At 47.8% G+C, this 25,943-nt stretch overlaps 3 protein-coding genes across 4 annotated transcripts in view; 2 read left to right on the top strand and 1 right to left on the bottom strand.

Annotated features, from left to right (window-relative positions):
• The window catches only part of Pofut1 (protein O-fucosyltransferase 1), a 27,100-nt gene extending 21,918 nt beyond the window's left edge, over positions 1 to 5,182 (bottom strand). The window contains exons 1-2 of the mRNA XM_005363223.2: positions 4,985 to 5,182; positions 2,936 to 3,057 (exon numbers count right to left, since the gene is read on the bottom strand). Coding sequence (XP_005363280.1) covers positions 2,936 to 3,057; positions 4,985 to 5,126 — 264 coding nt within the window. The 5' untranslated portion in view covers positions 5,127 to 5,182. The remainder of the gene's footprint in view (positions 1 to 2,935; positions 3,058 to 4,984) is intronic.
• A 177-nt stretch (positions 5,183 to 5,359) lies between these two features.
• Plagl2 (PLAG1 like zinc finger 2) lies at positions 5,360 to 19,393 on the top strand. Of its 2 annotated transcripts, XM_013352254.2 has the most exons (3): positions 5,360 to 5,430; positions 10,639 to 10,998; positions 14,189 to 19,393. In XM_013352254.2, the coding sequence occupies exons 2-3, from the start codon at positions 10,739 to 10,741 to the stop codon at positions 15,417 to 15,419; spliced, it is 1,491 nt and encodes a 496-aa protein (XP_013207708.1). In that variant the 5' UTR covers positions 5,360 to 5,430; positions 10,639 to 10,738; the 3' UTR covers positions 15,420 to 19,393. The 2 variants fall into 2 exon arrangements, with proteins under 2 accessions (XP_013207708.1, XP_026643060.1); XM_026787259.1 differs by lacking the exon at positions 5,360 to 5,430 and having other exon boundaries at positions 10,941 to 10,998; positions 14,158 to 19,393.
• A 2,544-nt stretch (positions 19,394 to 21,937) lies between these two features.
• Positions 21,938 to 25,397, top strand: LOC101996817 (putative testis-specific Y-encoded-like protein 3). The gene has a single exon (XM_005363222.3). It carries the CDS (start codon positions 22,058 to 22,060, stop codon positions 23,069 to 23,071), a length of 1,014 nt encoding a protein of 337 aa, XP_005363279.1. The 5' UTR covers positions 21,938 to 22,057; the 3' UTR covers positions 23,072 to 25,397.
• The last annotated feature ends 546 nt before the right edge of the window (positions 25,398 to 25,943 follow it).

Raw genomic sequence — 25,943 nt, 5'->3', positions numbered from 1 at the left:
GAGTGCTGGGATTAAAGGCGTGCGCCACCACCGCCCGGCAGGTTTTTAATTTTTTAAAAAAGTTTTGAGTCAGGTGTGGTGTATACCTGTAATCCTAGCACTTTGGAAATAGAGGCAGGAATTCAAGTCATTCACATTGCAAATCTGAGGTCAGCTTGGGCTACATGAGACTCTCTTTAAAAACAAACAAACAAACAAAACCCAAAAAACAAACCAAACAAAAGAATAAAAATTTAGCTTAAATATATTCTTACAACACCATGGAACAAAATCTGGATTCTATCCTACAGGTCAAGGTTTCTCAAGCATATCGCAAGAGGTCAGGTGAAGTAAAAAGGTTTCAGAGCTACAGGTGTGGTAGTGCATCCCTTTAATCCCAACACTCAGGAAGCAGAAACAGGCGGATCTCTGTGAGTTTGAGGCCAGCCTGGTCTACAGACTGAGTTCCAGGACAGTCAGGGATACACAGAGAAACCCTGTCTTAAAAAAAATCAATCAACCAATCAATCAATAAAGTTTAAGGCTTCAGAGTTGAAGAGATCTAGAAAATTCTGTTTTAAGCTGGCTTCTTTACTGCAGCAGGGCTTCTTAAGGCCTTTGCTGGGCTGTTGTATATCCTCAATCTAAAAACTTGGGATAATGGGAATTGGAACTAGCATTTCTGAAACCAGACAGGATTTTTTTTTTGAGACACTTGATGTCACTATATAGCGGTAGCTAGCCTGGTACTTGTACGTAGTTCTGACTGGCCTTGAATTTACAATCTTCCTGCCTCAGCCTCCAAGTGCTAGATGTACAGGACTTCATCACAGTTAGCAAGGTTTGCTTTTCTGGAAGAATTGATCTGTTGACAGAGAGGAGATTTCACTGACTACTTAAGAACAGAAAAGGAGGGGAATTATGGAGCTACTACAATGATCCTTATATTTGTTCAAGAATGCATTATTTATCCACTTAGTTTTATTTTGAAAGAAATTTGGAGACATTCCCATGTAGCCCAGGCTGGACTTAAGCTCAAAGCAATCTTCCTACTTCAGCTTCCCAAGAGCCAGAATTACAGGCAAGAGCCACCACACCCAGCTTATTAAGCATGCAGTTAATATGTACCTCCCATACATCTAAGTGAGATATGAAGTGTTCTAGATACCAAAGAAGGCGAAGCTGAGGCTTTGAGAGCTGAGTGTGTATTCAAGAGGGGCATTCAGGATGAAACCTAGAGCCCAGATGAGTAGAGATGGTGGATAACTGAGGCTGGAATTGCAGATGGTGACACAGGTTTGTAGGCAAAATAGCAAGTGTAGCTCCAGCGTCCTAAATCTGAGATACCTATGACAACTAAGCAGACTTGAGTGTCTAACGTAAGAAACACAAGTCTGTGGTCAGAACAGCACCTGTACCAGAGGTGTATTGGAGGTGTAAGGAGAACAGTGAACCCCATCTAGTCAACAGCACCTATAACAGAGTCAGTTAATGGCAGCAGCAGCAGTTGCTATTCACTGAGTGCTGACTTAGTTCCCGGTGCTGTACTCAGCCTTGTACAAGGGTCTGCTCACCTGACTCAGAGGAAGGACATCACCAGCAGAACCATGGGTGAGCCCTGACAGAGGCACAAAAAATGGAACCTTGCTGAGGTCAGGACTACAGAAGCAATGTCCTGGAAGCCAGGGGAGGAGGAAGTTTAAGAAGAGGAGAGGTTCACAGGGAGTCATTGGGTGGTCAGGTAAGACACAGTTTGAGAAATAAACCTTGATTTGGCAATTCTGAGGTCGCTGGTGACCTCAGTGACAATAGTCACTTTAGGAACTGGAAGCTTATTTGAGACAGGTTGTGACATCCATAGAAAGTAAAGAAGTGGAGACGCAGTATGACAACTGGCTGAGAAGGCTAGGATACAGCAAGCCAGCAAGACAGAGACAGATGAGCAATCAATCTGTCCATAAAGCCTAACAAGTCAGATCTGAGGAACTTCCTGTGTCCTGGTTCGGTATACTGAGGAGCCTAGCAGATTCTAAGAGGAAGACCTGAGGCAGGATCAAGGCACTACTGTCAGTAACTCATTCAATCCTCATCACGAGGTAGCCAATCATCACAGGTTATTGTAAAGATGAGGAAACTGAGCTACAGAAATATAAAGTAGTTTGCCCAGGCTATACAACTTCCATGCAAAGAAAAAAAAATAAAATACACACAGAGAAAAAGCATTGGAATTAAAAACGGTGTTCTGTTCGTGCTAAGTATATATATTTTTAACTACTTAACTTTTGTTAACTACTTAAACTTTTCAAGTCAATTCATTAAATATTAAGTTCCCACATCCAGGTCTCTGGGGACATGGTGAACAGAAGGAAACAGAAGGCCACGGGAAGACACAAAGAATAAGCTAAGTATCAGCAAATGATGAGAAAGTCATGCCCAGGGACCTCTTGCTGGGATGAGAGGCAGCACTGGAGCCAAACTGCCTGGGTTGGTAGCCTTGAACATACTACCAACTAAGCCATGCCTCAATCTCTCTTTTAAAATTGATAAGAGCACTTATCACCTACTATTGACCAATAGGATGTTCGCAAGGTAGGGTGAATCAGGACTGGAAACGGAGGCTTTAGTTTCAAGACAGTATCTGGAAGTAGTCAGCCTTGGGGTTGAATTCAAGTACTACCCACAGGCTGTGCAATCTTGGGCAAGTTACCTCACCCCTCTAAACCTGGGTTTCCTCGAGGATGAGCTGTGGGAAAGATGAGCTAATCCTCACGCAGTGTTCAGACAGTGCCAGCACATGGCAGGTGTTGGGTAAAAAAGTTGCTATTTCAAGAAAGACAATTCTAGGCAGAGAACAGGACAAGCCTGGAGTGGAAGTGAAAGCCAGAGGCCTTAGAGTCAAGCAAGTCAGCCAGCATGGGGAAGGTGGACAGGGGCCGAGGTTAACACACGTACTCACGTTGGTGAAAGGAGGCTTGTGATGCTGGTACTCAATCCATGGAGGTACAGCCAAGGTGCGGTTCAGTAGCTTTGCAAATGCCAGGGAGCCCAAGAAGTGATCGGCCTGGTTCCCAAAGCGCCCTGGAAATGGTAGATTGTGGGTAGAGTGGTCTGGGGCACTAAAGGCATGATGTATGAAGGGCTCAGAAAAGACGTACATCTGAGATGGGGGAGGGTCAAGTCACCCAGGTGAGTTAGTAACACTGGCACCTAAGTGGTCTAGGCTTCCACATTTGACATTGCTTAGTCACCCCAGATTCCACGCCATTTCCCTAACATGCTCCATGATCCCTACTTGTTTTCTTTGCCAGGAGTGTCCTTTGGCCTGTTTCCACTTACTTGCACAAGAAGGGGGGGGTGACCCTGATACCTCATTTGCTAAGACACTTTGATCACCCCTATCTAATTCTCTTGCTCTCAGCATGGATTTGAGTTATTTTATTTTTTGAGACAGGGTCTGTGTAGTCTTGGCTGGCCTGAAACTTGTTTTATAGACCAGGCTGTCCTTGAACTTGTGACAATCTTCCTGCCTCTACCTCCTAAGTGCTAGGATTACAGCTGTGTAATCAGATTATAGATTTATTTATGTGCCGGGGATTTAACCTAGGGTCTCAAACTTGTTGCGTGCATGTATGCATTACTATTGAGCTATACCCACAACTTGGGTTATTTGCATTTGCCATTTCCCCTCAAATGTCTTTTTCCCTCCACTTTCTGGCTTTCTGTATCAACTGTTTTTTTCAGCCTGTGGATGTTTCGCATATAAAGGCCTATTTGGTTTTTGTTTTCTTTTGTTTGCTTGGTTTGTTTGTTTGTTTTGCCAAGTTCTCACTAGGTAGTCCTGGCTGCTCTATGTAGATCAGACTGGCCTTAAACTCACAGAAATCCACCTATCTCTGGCTTCCAATTCTGAGATTTCAGTTGTAAGCAACCACACTAAGCTATCATTAATATGGCATCCATTCATCCACTCCAAAAACACTGCAAGGCCAAAATGTGCTGGATGCCACAATATAAAATGTTACATGTTACAATATAAAATAGGGCAAAAGTAAAGATCTCTGCCCCCCAGGCACTCAGTACTAATTCAGGTTTGGAGACACCAAACATGAAAACAAATTCATTACGATTTTGAGCGTTGCAAGGAAGGGAAACGAGGGAAATTACTTGAGCAGAGATCAGTGGGGTCAGTCCTCTCTGGTACAGGTGCTGAGGCCTCAAGGACGAGAAGGGTGGGGTGGGGGCAGAAATTAGAGGAGGCTGTTCCAGGAAGAGGGAATAACTCATAGACCTTTGTGTGTGTGAGGAACAGAAGAAAGCAGGTTAGTGTGTCTGTAGCTGGAGGGCCAAGGGAGAAGGGGTGTGGAGAAGACCAGAGTGGAGCCACCTCATTCAAGATGACAGCCATGGTCAGGTATGCAAGCAACTAAGGGTTGTAAGAAGGAATGAATTTTTCAGTGATGATTTACTATTCCGTTTACATTGCATCCCTGGACTGGTTCTTAAGAGTCCTTGTTATCTTTTATTACCTCAGTTTTTATCACCTTGTACCAAATTATTCACGTACTTAAAAAAACAAAAACAAAAACAAAACTTTGGTTTATTGTCTGTCTTCCTAAAATGAAGGATAAGGTTTATCTGTCTCATTCACTACCGGCACAGAAGACAGCGACTGGGACCAAAAAAAAAAGTGGCACATAAATACTTGCTGAATGAATGTAGGAACTGCCACGATTTAGCGCGGGCAAGTTTTGCCAGACAAACTCCATTTACTGGTCTCGGATTAGACCTCGAGTGAGTCACTTAGCTTCTCCCGTCCGACGAATGGCAAGTTGAACACTAGTGGCCCGTCTGCACCCGTGCAGCTGGGGCAGCGAAGAGCACACCTTGTCCCGCTCCAGGAGGTCTCTCCCGGACCTAACGAGGCGTCTCTAGGAGCCTCGCAGAAGTGGCTCCGCCTCCCCAGCCTCAGTTTCTCCATTTGAGCAGTGGGCTCGGGAGGCCTTACCCATGCAGGGACAGTAGAGCAGATAACCGGCCAGGTCCCAGGAGTCCGCCGACCGCCCCCGGAGCGGCAGCGGCAACAGCAGCAGAAGTAGGAGAGACGCCCGCAGCAGCAGGTGTGGCGGTGCCCACGCGGCGGCGCCCATGTCGGCGGTGGAGCCCCAGAGCGTCGCGGCTGAGAGGCGGGGAGGGGGAAAGCCGAGGCGAGAGTGGCCGCCCCGCTCCCGACGCTCCCCGCGCGCCGCCCGCGCGCCGGCTTGGCCGCTCTAGCCCGCGGGCGGGCGGGACCATAGAGAGCCCGCGGCACCGCCCCCTCCACGACCCGAGCGCCCGCTCGCGCGGCTCCCACAATGCACCGCACAATGGCCCGACCGCCGCCACTACCGGGGCCTGAGCGGGCCTGGCGGAGCCCGAGCGCGGCCCGGCCCGCAGCGCGGGGTCCCGAGCGCAGTGAGTGCCGGCGAGGGTCCTGGGGGATGGTGGGGAGCGGGGCGGGAGGCCGTCGCGCTGTACCCACACGCCCGGCACTCGGAGCGGCGGCGCCCCTCACCTCGGGCCGCCCAGCGCGGTCGCCCACACCCCTGACTGGGGGCCCCCTCTGCGGCAGCCGGGCCCCGGATAGGCCCCGTGGTGACGAAAACGCTTCCCGGACCTCAGACTTGTGCCCGGGGGACCGGAACAAGTCCTTCAGGCTCCCTCCATTCCTAGACCTGGAGACTGAGCCCTGGGGGTCCCCCACTGTCGTCCCCCCGCCCCCCAGACTCCCTGGAGACCCAGATAACACGCTACTGACCTTCCTAGGGACCGCGGTCTGGGGGGCATAGATAAGCTGCACCTGCTCCCTCCTCGGACACGCCTACCCCGACCCACATAACCCCCTTTCCTGCTCCAAATAGTCCTCTCCGCTCTTTCGTTTCCCAGACTTTCATAAACTTACTTTGAGGCTTCGCTCCAATACCTCGGTCTGAAGAACCCCAAATAAGGTCCTACCTGTAGTTGCCTCCCCAGTGACCGTATTGAGGAAACTTTAGACATTTTTTTTTTCCATCGGGAGAGTCCCGTTTCTAGACCTTTTTGAAATTGTCTTCACTTGTCTTAACCCCCCCCCCCAGCCTCTTCCGACCTATGGAATCTCCCTACCTCTTTCTCGTGGTGGTCTCTTAGAGACCCAAATACCGTGTTCGTGATTCTTTACCGTGCACGCTTGCTCTTCCCATCTCTGAGACCCTATCTAGACTTCTTTCTGAATTCTTATTTTCTCCCCGTCCTCCAAGTGCCATCTTCCACTCGTAGGGAGAATTTAACATTTCACACAAAATGGGGTGATCTAGCAGCTGGTCAGAGGGCCAGCCTGTTTGCCTACAGCCCCAGCGCTGTGCTGTGGTCCGTCCGTCCTTGGGACAGAACGGAAAAGGGTCCTGGCTGCTGAGGGGAGTGCGTGCTTTCACCTGCCCGCATAGCCTGAGCTCCTGGCTTGTGTGTTTTTCCACCTGTCAGCCCGGGACTGTGATAAGTCTGGCCTTGGGTTTCTAACCCTCTCTTCCCAAGGAAAGCGGCTGAGTTGGGGCGGGGAGGGGGGGTTGTAGGTGGAAACGAGGCTGGACTGAGTTGCACTTGGGGTGTAGGGGGGTTGTAGGTAGAAACGAGGCTGGACTGAGGTGCAGCCATTTGCTCAAGGCCTCTAGGTGGAAACGAGGCTGGACTGAGTTGCAGTTGGGGTGTAGGGGGGTTGTAGGTAGAAACGAGGCTGGACTGAGGTGCAGCCATTTGCTCAAGGCCTCCCTAGGGGTGGGAGGCAGCGGGAATCCGAGGAAATAGGGAATCAAAGGGACTCCGAAGAGGCCCATCTACACTGACAGAAGAACTAGCAGCTTGAGAGTAAATCCTACCCCTGTTAATCCTGTTTGATGTTTCTTGGAATGATGCAAGTCATTGAGACTCTCGGGCCTCCCTGTAATTTAATTCTCCCACCATTCCGGAGTGGTGTGTGTGTGTGTGCTGGCCTCAGGAAACGAGCAGCTATTTCCATTCCTCCGGCCCTTGCTGTTTTCCAGCCAACCAGTGTGCCTCTGGATTTGTTTCTGTTGCCCAGGTCAAGGCCTGCTTTGTTTTCCCTTCTAACACTATTTATAATTTCCCAGTTGCTATTTTAAGTTCTTTTTGAGGGAAGATCCCACCTCCAAGAACCTTTCTGGGTGTGTTTCTTCCTAGGCAGGTGTTGAATTGAGTTCTTCAGGTCCCCAAGTAGCTCTTGGGCAGGAGGGATAAAAGCTATTTTAGGGTAGTCACTGAAGTGGAGCTGTTAATCCTCTGTGGGTCTCTTTGGTTAAGAACACTCAGAGATTAACCCTTTCCTTGCTGCAGAAACTGCTGGCTCAACATTATTTGATGGGGAGAGTTGGGAAAACTGGACTGTGGCAGCCGAAGGTGGGAACACAAAATTCAGTACAAAGACCAAGATAATAGCTTTCTTTTGCTGGGCACTTTGAGCAGGCCAAACCTAATGCTGAGCTTTTTGCATACCTGACTAAAATAATCCTTACAACCAGACTGTGAGGTAAGTATTTTTAGCTTTACAGATGAGGAAACAGGCTAATAATGGAGAAAGAATGCAGTTTCTATAGAGATGATGTAACACCATAAAAACTATAGTTTCATCAGAGGGCAGCCTACATCACAGCACTACAGAAGACAGACCGGAGCTTCTAAAGGCCACAGAGAGCATTGAGCAAGCATTCTTACTTTGGGTATGGAACTTTAATAATAGAAGAGGGCATAATAAAGTGGTCATCCAGGCAAGAGAAAACTCTGACCCAGGGATGTGCTGGAGGGAGGTAAAGGGCTGGTGGTGAGGGTTAACAGTGAGGGAAAAGAGGAAGGCTGAGTTCTGAGATGTTGGGAAGGGAAGGAAACTGACTTTGAGGCATGAGAAGTAACACCAAGCGGGAGAGAGAAGTTCCACTTGGCCCTCATGAAGAGAGGCAGCAGCGATATTGCCCTTGTGGGCTTCATTTGTTCACATTTCATGTTACTCTAAATAGTGCCACTTCTTCACTTCATCCTCTAAAAAATGTACAGATTGAGAATGAATCTCTTCCAGAAATTGAGGAGAGTAAGGTTCAGAGAAATGAAATAACCTGCCTGTGGTTTCACAGCCAGTGAGTGGTGGCTCTTCTGATAGCAAGTCCAAGGTTCTTTCCGTGCTGCCTCCCCCTTCAGATCAGATGCCCGAAGAATCTTGGGCTGAAAATACACTGACTTATACCAGTCCCTGGGAGGGATTGTGTTTGTTTTATGGAAACAGGTTCTGTCAGCTTCTCCATAGCTACGGTTAGAGTGAGACCAGAAGAGCAGCTTTGGGGAGAAGCAACATTCTTTCACAGTTTTGACAGGAAGTATGAAGAACTAGGTCTGATTCATTAATCAAACTCAGGATTTTTTTGAATCAGAGGAGTATGTAGACAAAGGACACAGAGAAAGTCAGACTAGATCCCCCAAAAGGTTCCTAGGTAATACCAGCAACTGTGGCTGCCCAGCAGCCTGGTGGCCGCTGATTATAGGTAAGAATCTTGCTGTTTTCTCAGAGGCCTAGGGGAGTAGGATCAAGGTGGTGACTCTTTTCTTCTAAAGCCATAACCTCATTAATGCTGAAGTTGAGCACGTGGTTCCCACCTTCCTCCTCTGGTTCTGTCTGCATCTTCACGAGCTCTTAGCCACTAACAGCCTGTTTCCTAGAAGCCCATTACTCACTCTTTCAGTGCCAGCATGCTAAACTGCTGTGTCTTGTTTGTGCATGTTCACCAGAACAGATGAGGTGGACGTGTGGGAGGTGGGGATGTACCATTCTCTCTCTGAGTTTGTGCGGAATTTCCAGAGATAGGCTCCCTGTCTCATCAGCTAGAGCATTGTGACTTGCTTTCCTCTAGCTGCCATTCCCAACTTCTAAGGCTGAGATGCATGATTTAGATATGAAGCGGGAGTGGAATTTGACTTTGAAGGTATGGGAAATTCTCTCTAAACTAGACATGCATACTTGGAGCTCATTCTCTCTAGTTCCAGGGTACATAGTAATCGCTGGTATAAACAGGTAATTCCACCCTTGCGCAGGAGGGGAGTGAGTTTGAACAATGAAAGCCAGCCATCAGATGCCTTTGAGATGTATAGAGAACAGGTAGATATTCCAGGATAACTCAAGTGAGTATTTTTCAGTAATTCCTTGCTCTTTCCCATACATGATTAATACAAAATACTGCCACTTTTGTGCAGATGATTTTAGGCAAATCCCCACTTGTGAGGAGAAATGCCTGTCATATTACATTACAGTATTTTTTTAACAAAAGGAATGATTCCTGAACAGGATGTAGCTCATGGTATGATGAGCAAAGCTCTCTGGGGCGTGAACCCGCTGATACGATCATCTCGTTCATGGCCAGTCTGTTGGATGAATGGTCACTGTAAGCAGCAGGTGCTGATTAGCTGAGCAAGCATTCCATGATCCACAGCTAGTTTGTGCAGTTGAAGCTCTCCCCAGATTCTTATAGCCAATTTCCAGATACACCATCATTGCTCTTTTTACGTGGAAAATCCTCATGACTAAATTTTGGGATAGTTTCTGATTTGGTGTCAGGAAGGGGTTGTGTTATTGTTACTCTGTCTTCCTCTTCTTACTACATCACTGTCACCAACAAGGGGAAGGGTCAAATTTCAAGTTTTGGCTTCTTTGGAGGGTGGCAAACTCAGTTTTAAACTAGAATTTCTGGGCATAAAATAAGACCCTGAGAATCAACTTGAGTTCAGTGAGTAACGTACTCATTTAAAAGGAAGTTGAAATTCCTTCTCTAGATGTTAGGTATATGGAAATGAAAGGAATACAGAAGGATCCCTCAGATTAGTTGGTGGTGAGGACTTACTTACATTCCAAGAATGTTATCTGTCTTAGTAGAGAATTGCATGTGTACCCTCTGAGTCTCTAGAATGAACCATTCAGCACTTTGGGTTTTTGTGGTTTAAAAGAAAACAAAAAACCACAGCTTAGGTAAAGGTGGACCTGGACAACAAAAGATCCAGAAAGGCAGTAGAGGTCAGGGTAGGACTGGCACTAGTTTAGGGAGAATTCTTGGAGGCAACTTCTAGGTTCTCTAGAAGGAACCTCCTGGTGCTAAGAAGTGCATGTGGCACAGGGCCTAGTTTGGGTCTGAATTTCCTATGAAAGGGTTCTCATTCTCTGTTGCCTTTTGGATATTTATTGTTCCTTAGCACCTCTGATGAGGGAATAATAGAGGATGGAGTGAAGTAGGGAGAGAAGGAGGAAAGCTATCTAAGCTTTGTGGGATGATGTAAAAGTGAAGGGTAAGTTTAATTACTCGGATTACCTTGTCTCTTTTAGCCTAGAGCTACTAGAATAACCTCGTTGAGCACTGGTAAGCACCAAGTACCAGTGGAAGCTTTATACTCATTGCTGCATTGACCTCCAAAACATGATTTTGAGGGTTGTGTCTGTTTTGTAAATAAGGAAGCAGGTCAGGGAAGCACGTGCTTGTTTGAAAGTCACGCCACTACTAAGTGGGAGGAGATGGCTGGGTGTAGGTCTGGGAGGTGTTTGCTAGAGCCTCTGTGCCCTTGGCATGGGTCTTCCTAACAGCAGGTACTCTGTTTCAGGTGAAGAGACTGTTTTCTGAAGGCTGCGTTGGAGACTGTGACCGAGCAGACCGATGAGGAGGCTTTCTGAATAACATGGCCCTCTGCCATTAGCCTTGCCATGACCACATTTTTCACCAGCGTCCCTCCCTGGATTCAAGATGCAAAGCAGGAGGAGGAAGTGGGCTGGAAACTAGTTCCCAGGCCTCGGGGCCGGGAGGCAGAGAGTCAAGTGAAGTGCCAATGTGAAATCTCGGGGACACCTTTCTCAAATGGGGAGAAGCTAAGGCCTCACAGCCTTCCCCATCCGGAGCAGAGACCGTATAGCTGCCCTCAGTTGCACTGTGGCAAGGCTTTTGCCTCCAAGTACAAGCTGTATAGGTAGGTGATACTCCCATACCTCTTTTAGCCCCCAGCTTCCCAGAGGTCAAAACCAGAGACTTAGCTGAGTTTGGGACTTCATTAGTAGCAAAAGAGTAAAAGATAAAATTGTCCTGTAAGTGTACTCTGAACTCTAACCATTTGAAGTCATTCACTGAGTAATAATAGTGTTTAGCTGGGCATGGAGGCGCATGCCTATAATTCTAGCGCTTATAAGGCAGAAGCAGAAGAGTCACACAAGTTCAAAGCCAGCTTGGGCTACAGAGTGAGACTGTTTCTAAATAAACCACCTAGAGCCTATTGAACTGGCTCCGTGCTTGCTGCCAAGCCTAACAGTCTGAGTTCAGTCCCTGAGACCCACATGGTGGAAGAAAAGAACTGACTTCTGCAAGTTGTCTCTGGTCCCTAAATAAACACTTACATGTACACGCAAAATAAATGTAGTAAAAAAATTTTTTTTTTTTAGTAGGCACACGCCTTTAATTCCAGCACTAGAGAGGCAGAGGCAGGTAGATCTCAGTGAGTTTGAAGCCAGGCTACACACAGGAACCCGGTCTCAAACCCTCCTCCCCACCAAAAAATTTTTTAAACACCAGACAAACAAAAATTAGTGTTTGTCTGTTTTGAAAAAGGAGTTCCTTATGTAGCCTGAGTTAGCCTAGAATTCTAAGAATCCCTGCCTCATCAAAAATGGTGGTATTTTTATTGAGACAAATAGAATCTGATGAATATAGTGTAAAGCAGCCATGAACAAATTAGACTTAACTTTTTTTTTTTTTCAGTACTTCCTCCATTCCTGGCAGGTAAATTATCAGAATCTTAGCCAGAAGTTAGGAATTGGTCTTAGAAATTTAGAAAGATGATCCTGTGGTCTAATCTGTTCATTCTAAAGCTGGGGTTCTCGTGACTTAGCCAGGATCGCAGAGTGTTGGTCCCACAGTGCTGCTGCTTCTGACTCAGCCTGCTAATCAGATGGTTGTTTCTGTCTGTGTAGAGTCCCTGCTGCTCTGTGGGTCAGCTCCTTTCCTGAAATTTGTAAACCCAAGAACCCTTACTTAAAGTGAAAGAGAATGTGAAAGCCCTTTTTATGGCAGATAAGAGCAGCTCTGTTAGGGAAAGGACCTGATGAGAGCCATTTATATTCACTTGATCCCCTGCCTTTCCAGTAAAGAAACCATGAACTTGCCCTGATCAAATGAGGTAGACTAACCTGGTGCATCTAGCCATTCATCTACCTATTATTTATTAATCTCCTGCTATGTACCAAACAGTCCTCATTGCTAAGGACAGAATAGTGAGCAAGAAGGATGGGGGGGGGGCTAACTATTGTTTGCTTTTTTACACATAAGTAAAAACTTTGGAGTATACTTTCTCAGTAATGAAGACAGACAGCACACCCGTAAATACAATGAGATGACCACAGAAAGCCCCAGTTCCTCATCTGGAAAACAGTTGGGAGGAAGGAACCAAGATAGGCATCAGAGGTTGTGTGGAGGGCAGGATTGCCCTCAGGACAGTTGTGTAGACCTAGGAATGTGTTGATTCTGTGTGCTTCTCTATCTTAGGGGACCCTAATCAGGGACATCTTCTTGGACTTTATTGTGGTGGTCTGAGTACCAGTGAGAGACTGATAGAAAAATCCTGGTCCAAAAGGCAAGAGCTTTGGCAGAATTTACTTGTGATCTTTGTGAGTTTCTGAACTTCTTTGGGCCTTATTTTTCTACCTGAGAAATAAAGGAAACAGACTGAGTCCTTCAGCACTGCCTCTCATGTGCCATCCTGCCAGTATTTCAGGAGGTTGATAACACCCATAAACATGAATGCATACACATAACACAAGGTGATTCTCTATATAGAAAAGGTCATGGGGTACTAGACGCAGCTATGATGTGCTATCTCAAGAGGGTCAGTGTTTAAATACAGCCTCTGCTACTGACTGACTGATGGGTGGGGCTACCTGGTGCTTCCTGTCCTTAACTGGAGAATGTTAATGACACTTCACCTGCAGCTTGACAAATGTTAGGCCTTCAAGTCTTGGTGAATTGATTCTGAATGTATATGGAGCTATGGATCCAGTTCCTGGGCTCTGGGCTGCTTTCTAGTCAGACAGGAGACATGTGAACTAAGGGACAATGAGGAAATAAGCAATTGAAATGATACAAGTAGTGAAAAATGAATTGTCCTCAAATTCATCACAGCTATTTCTCTCCCAAAGGCAGCTGGTGGGATTCATTTCTTATGAATCCTTGAGACATTCAAATGTGTATTCTCCTTTTGGTTTTCAAAAGGGGGTGTATTACATGTACTGTTGAACTTCCTTTTTTGACTTGTCCTTGTATATCTTGGGAACTTGTTACAGATCAGGAGGTTTACATACATATTTCATTTTTCCCTTTATTGTAACATTAAAAAATTAAATGCAAACTTTTGAAGAGGAAATTCTTCACAGACTCAGAATTCAGGGGGTATTAAAAGACTTGCAATGGAAGTTCTCTGTCAAGTCCATTTATACACTGTCCAATTTTTTACTTTTTTTCCTCTTAAGCTGCCAGTGATACCTGGTTCTTATTTGCAAGCACATACAAGCAATGCTTTTTTTTTTATGTAGCAAATATCATTCTTTATGTACTATTGCTTTTTCCTTTTTTTAATTTTTTTTCTATTTTTTTATTTTGAGACAGGATTTCTCTCTCTGTAGCTTCGACTATCTTGGAACTCACTCTGTAGACCAGACTGACCTCAAACTCAGAGATCTGCCTGCCTCTTCCTCCCAGGTGCTAGGATTAAAGGCGTGCGCCACTGCCCACCTTCCACACACTTTTTCCTCTTAATATCTCTAAGAAGCTTATTCCTTAAAGGTACATATAAAGCTCACTTCTTAAATATCATAGTTACATTACAAACTTAGCAAATTCCCTGTTAGTAAACTCAGATTGTTCATGTTTGTTACTAAATCAGGACAGCTGAGGCTGTTAAACAGAGAAGCCCTATCTTGAAAAAACAACAACAAAAAGAATGATAATGCATTTTATAGGAATATTGGTAGAATATAGTTGTTATGGTATTCTGTTGCATGGCTTTATTGAAATTTCTTAATGTAGTTTCCTGTTCATAGACATCTGGTTGTCTAGTTAGCCCTTTTGAACTTCCCTCTTTCAGCTTTCTCCCCATCGTCTGTCCCTACCCCCAGGCACATGGCCACCCACTCAGCCCAGAAACCCCACCAGTGCATGTACTGTGACAAGATGTTTCACCGAAAGGACCATCTGCGGAACCACTTGCAGACCCACGACCCCAACAAGGAGGCCCTCCACTGCTCTGAGTGCGGTAAGAATTACAATACAAAGCTGGGTTACCGTCGCCACCTGGCCATGCATGCTGCCAGCAGTGGTGATCTCAGCTGCAAGGTGTGCCTGCAGACCTTTGAGAGTACCCAGGCCCTATTGGAGCACCTGAAAGCTCACTCACGCCGGGTTGCAGGAGGTGCCAAGGAGAAAAAGCACCCCTGTGACCACTGTGACCGGCGGTTCTATACTCGGAAGGATGTTCGACGGCACTTAGTGGTCCACACTGGTCGTAAAGACTTTCTGTGCCAGTACTGTGCCCAGAGGTTTGGCCGCAAGGATCACCTGACACGCCATGTCAAGAAGAGCCATTCACAGGAGCTGCTCAAGATCAAGACAGAGCCAGTGGATATGTTAGGCTTACTCAGCTGCAGCTCCACAGTCAGTGTAAAGGAAGAGCTGAGCCCCGTGCTCTGCATGGCTTCTCGGGACGTGATGGGGGCCAAGGCCTTTCCTAGCATGTTGCCCATGGGTATGTATGGTGCCCACATCCCTACCATGCCCAGCGCGGGCGTGCCACACTCCCTGGTGCACAACACGCTACCCATGGGTATGAGTTACCCCCTGGAATCTTCTCCTATCTCCTCCTCAGCTCAGCTCCCTCCAAAATACCAGCTTGGATCTACCTCATACTTGCCTGACAAACTGCCCAAAGTGGAGGTGGATAGTTTTCTGGCAGAGCTTCCTGGAAGCCTCTCTCTCTCATCGGCTGAACCCCAGCCCGCCTCACCTCAGCCAGCGGCAGCTGCAGCCCTTCTAGATGAAGCCCTGCTCACCAAGAGTCCCGCCAACCTCTCTGAGGCCCTCTGCGCTGCTAATGTGGACTTCTCTCATTTACTGGGCTTTCTTCCACTCAACCTACCCCCATGTAACCCGCCAGGGACCACAGGAGGCTTGGTCATGGGCTACTCCCAAGCTGAAGCACAGCCTCTGCTCACCACTCTGCAAGCTCAGCCTCAAGATTCCCCTGGAGCTGGGGGACCCCTGAACTTTGGACCTCTGCACTCCTTGCCTCCTGTCTTCACCTCTGGCCTGAGTACCACCACCCTGCCTCGTTTCCACCAAGCATTCCAGTAGCCCCCATGGAGGTCCCCCACTCAGTCTTTTGGTTCTGCAAGGGAGCCTAAGTACCCACCCCGTCCACCTCTCCCATGAAGGCAGCTGAGCTTTCAGAGCTGGGTTCAAAAAGAAAATTCCAGTGTCTATATGGAGCACTTGGTTTGGGGGTTCAGGCTCCAGGATCAATCTAGAGAGATCCTTGAACCCAGCCCCGTGAACAATCTATCATAGGACTTTCAGGTATTTTTACTTTTATTTTTTGATCTGAACTGGGAGCTATTTTTAGCCCTCTGTCTCTCCAAAGCATCAGAACCACCTTCCATCTGGAGAAGGGGAAGCCTCTTGGAGACAGAGGGTTTTACTTGTATGACCTCAAGAGAAATAGCTTAAGAAGCCCGCCTTCTGGTCCCAACCGGTAGACCCTCCAGCAGGTGGCCGTTGAGTCCCTGCTGTGGAAGGTCTGTTGACTATTACCTGCTTCCGGCTACCAGGCAGGAAAGGGGCTCTATTCTCAGCAATCCCATCCCTATTCTACCAGCAGCTCCATTTCAGTCAGTGTTGTCCAGCAACGGTACCGTTTACACATTCTCCTCAGACACCATTTCACCTCCCTCACCACACTGTTAGCCTCACTGTTTACACACCGTGAATCCATTCCCACCAGTCCATTTCAGTTGCCACCAGCCTGAACCACTTGGTACCTGGTGTTAACTGGAACCCTGTTTACAAGGCGGAGTCGGGTCTTGCTGACTTCTCTTCACTTGAGGTCACATTTTTTTCCCCTGTGGGGAAATAAACTGACTTTGGACTGCTTCAGTTTCTGCCATCTCCATGACTGCTTTTGTTCCTGCCTTCCGTGGCAGTGTCCACAGGAGATAGGCAAGAAGATTGGAGCAGCTTTCTCACAGGTCTGCAATTTGGTTTTTCTCCAAGTACATCATGACACCTTCATCCTCCTGATCTGGAGAGAGGAAGAAATGAAAGGCATCCATATCCACCATTTCCCCAGTCTCTAGCCCCACCCTGGACATCATGAGCTGTTGTATTTGTCTTGGAAGGAGGGGTTCTGGGCTCTGGGCTGGTTAGCAGAGAAGAGGGAATGTGCCCTGTGTTTGTTTCCCTCCTGCTTGTCCTTTCTCTAGGACAGAATGGAACTGTCAGAGGAGTTTCTAGGAAGTTAGGATTGGGCAGATAGTTGAGTCCTAATCTATCAAATCATTGTTGCCTCTCATACCAAAATGTTCTTACCTACAGCGTCCCTTCTCCTTTCCCTGCTTCGCAGTCCCCATGGACTCTGGGTACTGTGCATTGTCTTCTCTGCTCTCCGTTGAAGACCTTCAACCTGTTGTGGTCCCCTCAGTTGCCCTAAGTATCTAGCAGTGTTTCTTGCAAGAAGTTAGTTCTTCTGCTGACTTGGGGCTCTCTGCCACAGACTGCACAGCCCTTGCCCAGAGCAATCGAATCCCTACTCCCATTTCATCTCGGTTCTGTATGGGCTTTTCCCATGCATGGAAGGGAGGCAGCTCAGGGACCATCATTGTGGAACCTTTTGAGACACCTCTCTAATTCAGAAACACACTTCTACCTCTTTACTGTTAACTCTTACAGATGTAGCCAGCAGCCTGGGCACTTCTGTTAGTGGTGCCTTTTGCTGGCTCCTCCACTAGGGTTTCAGGACAGACTACCTAGGAACTGCCTCAATCTCCCACCAGTTCTTCCCTGTCCCCTCCCTTCTGTCTAGATTCACTTCAGTTTATCATTGGGAACTGTGCAGGTCCAAGACCTGGACTCCTGCTTCAGCCCAGGCCAGTACTCCTTGTTTGAGGTGAAAACCTTCAGATTTAACTCCCTGGCCCTTGTTTGGAAGCAATGTGGAGTGAATAAGATGTTTTGATTTAAGCAAGGTAGCTTGGAATACCTTTTTTAAGAAAAAAAAAACTGGATATAACTACGTCTGACAGGATTGGAATCAGACTAGGTGATTTGCTTCTAAAGATTAGTTTCAGTGAGTCCCAGGGACTAATTAAGGTTTATTTTTAAAAGCGTCTACCTTGGTACGCAACCATCTCCTGCATGCTATGCATGTTGTTGGGACTCGTATTACAGGAAATGGCATGTGAGAATCCAAGTGGAACTCGCTGCTGCCATTTTCCTTGTGTTTGGTCTTCACTAGACCCAGGCCCCTTTCTCCCTTTGCCTGCCACCTGCCTATCGTTTTCAGAAGCCAGTAGCCTCCAGCCACACAGTATAGTGCACTGGGCTGTTTGAGGAGATCTGTTCTCCTGAGCTTGTCCTCCCTTGGTGCTCATAGGACAGCAGAGCACCTATTGTAAATCTTGTAGCTGGGGCCTTGCTCCCACCTCCAGTCTTTTCTCTTTGCCTTTCCTCATCCATCCTTTCTGTTTTTCAGCTTTTCTCAGTGTCCTTACCTAAGGAAATTTCCTATCACTGTGAACGCTGGTTATCTGCCTTCACTCTTTCGGACCACAAACCACCCTGCAGTTTCTTAACTCTTTCCCCAACCTACCACCCAAAAGAGCCTTTTTGGCCAGTTGTTAAAAGGATGAAAATAATTTGCTCTGTACTCGGTGCCCAAACTCATTTAAGTACCCCTTATGAGGCCAAGAGAGCCAGAGGGGCATCTGCCCAGGACAGGAGCCATGGTGTGTGTGTGGCACAGACCAATCAGGGACCAGAAAAGAATGATGTCCCCTTTCCTTGCCACATACTCTAGCCTGTCAGCAATGCACTGCACAGGGGACAAGCGCCCCTCAGCCTGCACAGGCTGTCAGAGTTGAGGACTGTCCTGGGGCTAGGGACTAGCATGCCCAGGTGTCGGCTCAGAGGATCCTAGCACCATCTTAAACAGGTGGGAGGCAGGGAAGGGTGCGCCAGTGTGTCTCTCCCCGACTTTACGTGGTGTTTTTGTTAATGCAAATCTGGGGAAGCAGGTGTGATTGCTTTTTTGTTCGTAGATATTGTCATAAGTTGAAATCTCCCTAACCTCCCTTAGTAGCCTTGAAGTTTTCCCTTCCCTGTTTGGTAGCTATTTTCCCTACCCCTTCTCCATGATTTAAAAAACAAAAAAACAAAACAAAAAAAGAAAAAAAAAAACAAAACAAAACAGGTTGTATTATACAGGATCAATATTGCTTTTTAACAAGGATATTTATGTAATAAGAAACTTTGCCTTAGGCAGGTGTTGGCCAGAAAAGTCCAGATTTCTCTGGGACCTCACCCTGGCCTCTCCTGGAGCTCTGAACCTGCTGTGGAAGGAAGTGGCTGTGACTTTCACCACTGGAGAGTGGGGTTTGTGGTGTGGAAAGGGTGTTCATGGTGTAATCTTGGACTGTGTGGAGTGGTTCCTACCAACTTGCTTCAGGTGTTGCCTGTGTCATCTGCCAGTTCTCCCATGCGCAACCTCTGCGTGTCTGGCACTAGAATTCCTGACACTACTTCACACCCTTCTCTTACTCCCAGTTGGTTGAAGCTTTGGAGCCACTCTTTCTTAATGCCAGATTATTTAAAGAAAGAAAATTACAAAACAAAAACCTTCTAGCACTTTGTAAACACAGTGAATAACCTCTTGGAGTATTTTTGGCTTTATATAAAACAAGGTTTTTAATTGTAAAATATTAAGTGCCATTAGAAAATGCACAGGGCATATCTTTGTTAAAGTAGATTTTTCAATGTTTTACAGAATTAATTTTCAAAAAAAGTTTTTATAATGAAGTTGTTTATTAAAAACTTCTGAATGATGTGCTTTGCAGTTTTGAGCCTGTTTATTGGGGAAGGGTTGGAGTGAGCCTGAAATTGTGAAGAATGGGAACCTGCAGGCTTCTTTAGCATCCAGGGTAATGCTGGTGAGGGCAGGGCAAACAGTGGATCTTAACTGAATGTCTTTGAGGTAAGTGGCTTCATTGTCTTCATTGGACTTGAGGATCAGAAAACCCAGATCAAATGGGCTTTAAACACTGAAGTGTTACATAACTGAAAATGTCAGAAGTAGTTCAGTCTGCACAGTTGTTTTGATGCAGAGGCTCAAACGTGTTCAATCTCATCATTACTAATTCTCTGGCCCACTTTTGTGCAGCTGCTTGTCCTCAGGCCCTAGAAAGACTCACCTTTGGTATCTTGGAGTGGACGGTGATTTTAGATGTCTTCATGAAGTTCTGAAAGGAAGAGAACCCTTTTTAGGCTCCCTAAGGTGCACATGTTTTAACAGCTAGGACCCAGCTTTACACGTCTGTGCTCAAACACTGTTTAGATAGTGCTTCCAGGCTGATGTGGGCTCACCTGACACTATTACTTGGCCTGTCTCTTAACAGATTGTCATTGCCCTCCCAGGCCCCACCCCTTGCACTGAGATCTTCTCATCTAGGGGATTGGAAACAGTGTCCAAAGGCAGTCACTCGGAGTGTAGTCCAAGAGGCTATGAGGACAAGAAGCAGCAATGTGCAGGTGATTTGGCACACAAAGACAGAGGACAGATTCCTTATTTTAGCCTCTCCTTTGACAAATATCCTGCCTACCCCAGTGGTCAGAACTCCAGCTAGGACCCCAAGAGATTCAGTCTAGGAGATGTCAAGGGCAGTGGTTCTCAACCTGTGGGTTGAACAACCCTTTCACAGGAGTTGTATATCAGATATTTACATTATGATTCATATAGTAGCAAGATTAGTTATGAAGTAGCAACAAAAATAATTTTATGGTTCGGGGTTACTACAGCATGAGGAACTGTATGTATTAAAGGGTTGCAGAATTAGGAAGGTGGAAAAACCGCTGCTCTAGGGGGTTCAGATAGAGCTGTGGTGTCCTCTGGATGCAGCTGAAGGCTTTCTGGAGGATATTATGGGGACATCTAGGCAGAGATATGGAGGCGTTCAGTGTGCTGACCTCTGTAGTTTGGGAGCTGAGATCACAGGAATGCAGCCACACTTGAAGGATTGTGGAGTGCAAGGGCAGTTCTATCCAGGCTCTTAGTCTGTCCAGACACAGCCCCTGCATTGAGTCCTTTTTTTTTTTTTTTATGGCCAGGTCCCTATCCAAGTTTCTTCCTGTTGCTTTGATAAAACTGACCAAAACTAGCTTGGGGATGAGAGGGTTTATTTCATCATATAGGTTACAGTCCATCATTAGGGAAGTTAGAGTAAGAACTCAAAACAGGGCAGGAACTGAGAGACCATGCATGAGTTGGTTCTGGAAACGGGTTCCCCGGAAGACAGATGAGGGAATAAGAACGAAGGACAAACATGTATGAAAAGCTGGGATTAGTTTGGTGTTCCCTCTTATGGAGCCAAACCAACTACGTAGCAGTTGGAATCTCCATGATTTTATTATGTTCGGCCCGGGAAGGAAGGGTTAGCTAGTCTTGGTAGGAGGTCTCTGTGGGCGAGCAGTCTCAGGTCTCAAGCTTTCTGAACTTAATCAGCATTCCCACAGGACCAGACGAAGGCTTTGCCAGTTTCTGTGGGTCTGAGGCATTGATCCTTACAAGTAATACACTGGCAAGGCTTCCTCTGCTCCCCGCAGCCAGAGATGGTACCACCCATGATGGGCTGTGTTCTCCCCATCCATTAGTAATCAAGAAAGTGTTCGGCAGATACGCTACAGACCAGTATGATGGAGGCAGTTCCTCGGTTGAAGGTCTCTTCCCAGGTGTGTCAACTTGATCAAGATTAGCTATCACAGTCTTACGTAGCCCCAAGTAACTCAGCATATAGACCAGTGTGGCCTCAAACTCAGATCCCACTGCCTCTGCCTCTGAGTGCTCTGTCACCTTGTTTGGCCCTTTTTTGTTGTTTTGAGTCAAGACCTCAATTTGTACATAGAATTCCACCCTTCCCTACACCCAGGGCATCACTGCCACCTTGGATTTTTGAGACAGGCTAACAGAGGTGTTAGCCCTAGTTGTCCTGGACCAGGCTGGCCTCAAACTCAGAGTCACCTACCTCTCCCCTGTAGGGGTTAAAAGCTTGGGCCACCACTGTCCAGCACGTACGTATCCTTTAAAATTCTCCTCTGAAATGGCTGCCACTGAGCAAAGGGGCAGTCTGGAGCCTGAGCCATGTGAAGCAAGGACCACTTGATTTCAACAGCAATAACCAAGAGGATCTAGCTCCTGTGGGAACCAGGCTAGCGACAATTTAAGATCTTTGCTGGCCTGATCCTTCTAGTACCTTCCTTTCCAGCAGCTTGATTGCCAGACAGTTATGCTTATCTTTACTTTCCAGTTTGAATCTGGTCAGCCCTCTGCCTGTGCCAGTATAATATATCCTGTGCAAGGCTGCAAATGTCCTAGCTGCCTGCTCTAAAGCTGCAAAGAACCAGGCAAGGGAAACAGTCCTCCCCTGCGCGGTGGAAGGTTATAACCATGTTTGAGGCTTGAGCCTGTCCCCGAATGTTGCTCCAGTTGCCCTTTTGCCTAGTCCACACCTGCCCTGCTAACCTGGAACCAGTTCTGTTTCTCATGGGTGGTCTTCCCCGTCCCCAGCAGTGGAGGGAACCTAGCAAGTCACATCCGGCAAAGGGGGGTGCAAGGGGCGGAGCTCACCCCAGAGAAGAGACCCCGCCTGCCACCAGCGTCCTACTGCGGCAACAACACCACAGTCCTGCCGGTGCTTTCCGGACCTCTCCATCCAGAGATTAAGCAGGAGATGGCGGGCCAGGGAATTGGGGTTCTGGAGCTAGCCGTGCACCCACCGCCTGGGCAAGAGCAGGATGTGCGCCTCGTCCCGGCGTCCAGCGTCCCCGGAGCTGGGGCACACTGGTCTTCCGACCCCACAGCCAGCCCCAGGACCACACTGCTTGCCCCAGAAAATACTGGAGAGGCCCCCACGTCCAGCGTCCTGAACCCGGAGGGCTGTATGCAAGGATGGGAGACTCAGGTGGGGACCGGAGGGAAGGCCCAGGAAGTGACGACTGAGGAGGCCACCGTAGCCGCGGAGAAGCCTGTGGAGGTGGGGGAAAAGCTGGAGTGCGTTGCTGAGGCCCAGGCGAGCTTGGGGATTCTGGACCTAGGGGCCCTTATCGTAGACCCGCTGGAGGCCATCCAATGGGAGCTGGAGGTCATGAGTGCCCAGGCTGACGGGGCCGGGGCCTACCTTCCGCTGGAGCGCAGGTTTGGGAGGATGCGCCGTTTGCACCTAGCCCGCCGGAGCTTCATCATCCAAAACATTCCAGGCTTTTGGGTCACTGCTTTTCTGAACCACCCACAGCTATCAACCATGATCAGCCCTAGGGATGAAGACATGCTTGGCTATCTGATAAATTTGGAGGTGAGGGAGCTCAGACACACCAGAACAGGTTGCAAGTTCAAGTTCCTGTTTGGGAGCAACCCCTACTTCCAAAATGAGAAGATAGTGAAGGAGTATGAGTGTAGACCTTCAGGCCGGGTGGTGTCCAAGGCTACTCGCATCCGCTGGCACCGAGGCCAGGAACCCCCGGCCTTAGTGCACAGGAACCGCGACACCATGCGAAGCTTCTTCAGCTGGTTTTCACAGCATAGCCTTGTAGAAACTGACAGGGTGGCCCAGATCATTAAAGATGACCTGTGGCCCAACCCTTTGCAGTACTACTTACTGGGGCAAAGGCCCTGCAGAGCTAGACCAGGCTTTGCAAGGTGGTCACCAGAGGCTCTGCATAGGCCCTATGGGTTCCAGTCTGGCTAAGGCCTGTTCCAGTACATGGCGCCTATGTAGGACTACTCCTCTGCCGGTGAACCTACCTATGTCCATGCCAGAGCGCTGCTGTTTGCTTCCTCTCCTGTGAATTCTGGCTCTTCAGCGTGTTTGGTGGACTCAGGGCCTAGGTTGTGACATTGTGTGATCTCATATGCCACTGCACTCACTTATAGTGGGCACCCAACTCTATGGACTTGTCTACCTTCCGGTTGTGTGGCCTGGATCAACCTATAAAACATGGCCTTTCTACTCACGTGACACCATTACCTACAGGGCTTCACTGTTTGAGGCCTAGTGCTTCAAAGCTACAGTATGCTGGGCTTCACAGCTGTGCCGACGGTCCCAAGCTGAAGTGCATCACCTAAGAGGAAGCACATGTGGTCCTGGCAGTCAACCAGACTTGGATAGCCCATGGCTCCAGGTCCACAGAGCAGTTCCCATCCTCTGGATTGTTGGGCATCTGCAACCTGGGCAGCCAGATGATCAGCCATGGCTGAGGCCCAGGGCCTGAAGCAATGGCCGGCGCATCGTCGTGATCAGTACTGTTCTTTGTATCCTACGTGTGTCCCTCTCATAGACAGCTGTTGGCTTGTGAAAACCCACGCTGTGCCCCACCCATGCCTGGCCATAGCCTTTCTGAGGAGCTTTGCCTACCCCACCATCATCCCTGCTGCCCGCTCTCAGGTCCGTAAGGGCCCCTTGTTAATATAGCGAGAGCTCCTAATTCCAGAGACTGCACCGGGCTGGCGTAGCTGGGCATATCTGGGCATGTGCTCAAGGTAGGAGCCTTCCTACCTGAAGCCTCACTTCTAGACCTACACAGAAGTCAGACCCTTTGTAAGTTTCTCCTTCACCTACCTGTTTTTAAGCTGCTAGGTTGTAGGTGCTGGAGAGGGGCTTTCTGGCCATGTGGCTTTTTACACTGGCATGGGTCTCACATGGTTTTTAATAGGCCATCTCTGAAATGAATAACTGAAGAAGAATTTTCCAAATAGCTAAGGAGACACTTTGTTGAATCCGCCTGTCTCCAGAGAGGGGGCCCTGTCTTAGGAATTACCAGTGCTCTCTGCCCCCTTGCCCTTGCAAGGCTTAGAACAGTCACAGTGTACAGTGCAGGGCTGCGACAGGACAGCTAATCACTTCATTTTACACTGTGTTCTTTTAAAGAAACTTTGGTGTCTCTTCCTTCTTTGCCTCCCCCACCCCTTGTGGGTTTATAGATAAAAGAGGCGAAACTGCCCTGCCCCTCCGAGTCCCCCCCCAGGTTGTCTCTGTCTCACGAAAGGCCTTCCTTTCTGCTCCCTAGGACTTGGAGACAGAAAATAATGAGGATAGAGAACCCTCAGTCTTTGCTAGCTTGCACCCTGCCTGCCTGCCTTCCTTTCTTCCTTTTTTTCCTTTCTCTCCTTTGATTCACCAATATATTTTGTAAATTAGAAGAGAAACATAATACTGTCACTTTTGGGGTGTTTTCTGCTCCAGTTATGAGCTTGTATGGGCAGAAAGTTAATGTGTTCTTCATTTTGCACCTTTTGAGTAAGACCCATGCACCTCCTCTGCTCTTACTGGACGACTAAGCTGTACAGGCCTGCTTGTGTTTCGTTGAGGAAGCCTCTGTAACTGCTCTGTGCCACTTGGACATTTGTGACTATTCACGGTTGTTATCGAGTTGTGGCTTGGTGCCGTAGAGTTTGGTAATTGTGTAGAACTTAATGCTGGGCATTGTTGCTGTGTTCTGTGAGAATAACCCCCAGAAGGAACCTGGAACCCAGCATCTTCTCGGCCCTGCAGACCATATTGTAACAAACATTTTTGTTTCCAGATGGAGAAATGTTCCTAGGTTACTTTGTGTAGTCAGAAGAGGGTTTGTGGCACTTTATCTGCAATGTGATGATAAAGAATAAAAACCTTTTGATCTAGGGAAATTAGACCATGTTGTTCCCTCGTCTAAAAGCTTCTATTCACAAACAGGCAAACACAGGAACCTCCCAGCCCTTATCACAGCTGCCCAAGCCCTGCCTTTGCCGACCCTTGTGGCCTCTCCACCACCTCCCTAAGTTCATTGGTTTCTCCTGCTTCCCCCAACACACGCACACACGTGCACACACACGTGCACACGCGCACACACACACACACCTTGTTACTCCTGAGAAGCTTCAGAAGTGTCCAGCTTCAGGATTTTGCACTAGCTTTTCCCTCTTTCTGGAATTTTTCTTCAGATATACGCCTGGTTCCTTCAATTTATTCAAGTCTCAAATACCCTCTCTTTGAAAACCTTTCCTATACCCACCTTGGGGATATTCTCTTTATTACATGTAACTCTGCAGTGATGTTTTCATGCCTCCTTTCTTCGCTCGCTCCCATGAATCAGGAGAGCAGGGACCCATCTGTCGGCTGTTTTGCTCACGTGGTTCTCTGTCCCACATCCCCAGTTATCGGCATGAATGAGTGACCTATCTGAGTGTGCTGGAGTGTGGTGTGAAGTTCTGACAAGATAAGGAACAAGGCATGGCTCCTGCCCAAAGGGCTGCAGTTGGGTGGAGAGGGGAGAGGGGCGGGATGATGAGGGGTGACCACACAGTTTGCCATCCCACTAGAACATATATGCAAATGAAAAAGTCACCCCTAGAAATCACCAGGCCAAGGAGAGAGCCTAATTCAGTCCAACATGGCCAGCAGTTTACCCAAGCTGAAGGTGATGGGTGGTGCGAGAATTCTTTAGTATAGGGATTCTGGAGAATATAGACCAGACTGGCCTCTGCCTCCCAGGTACTGGGATTAAAGGCTTGTACCACCATGCCTGGCCTAGAGGTGGCCTTAGAGGAGTAGGTAAAAGTTTAAGAAGCAGAGCTCTGGCTGG

This window comes from Microtus ochrogaster, linkage group LG8 (assembly GCF_000317375.1).
Source record: "Microtus ochrogaster isolate Prairie Vole_2 linkage group LG8, MicOch1.0, whole genome shotgun sequence".
Classification (NCBI taxonomy): domain Eukaryota; kingdom Metazoa; phylum Chordata; class Mammalia; order Rodentia; family Cricetidae; genus Microtus; species Microtus ochrogaster.
This window is presented reverse-complemented; position numbering and strand designations above follow the sequence as displayed.

Excerpts from the sequence above, each read along its gene's own strand:
- Plagl2 (XM_013352254.2), top strand. The coding sequence starts at position 10,739 with ATGACCACATTTTTCACCAGCGTCCCTCCCTGGATTCAAGATGCAAAG. Across the intron at positions 10,999-14,188 it reads TCCAAGTACAAGCTGTATAG|GCACATGGCCACCCACTCAG; the intron begins GTAGGTGATACT and ends CCCTACCCCCAG.
- LOC101996817 (XM_005363222.3), top strand. The coding sequence starts at position 22,058 with ATGGCGGGCCAGGGAATTGGGGTTCTGGAGCTAGCCGTGCACCCACCG.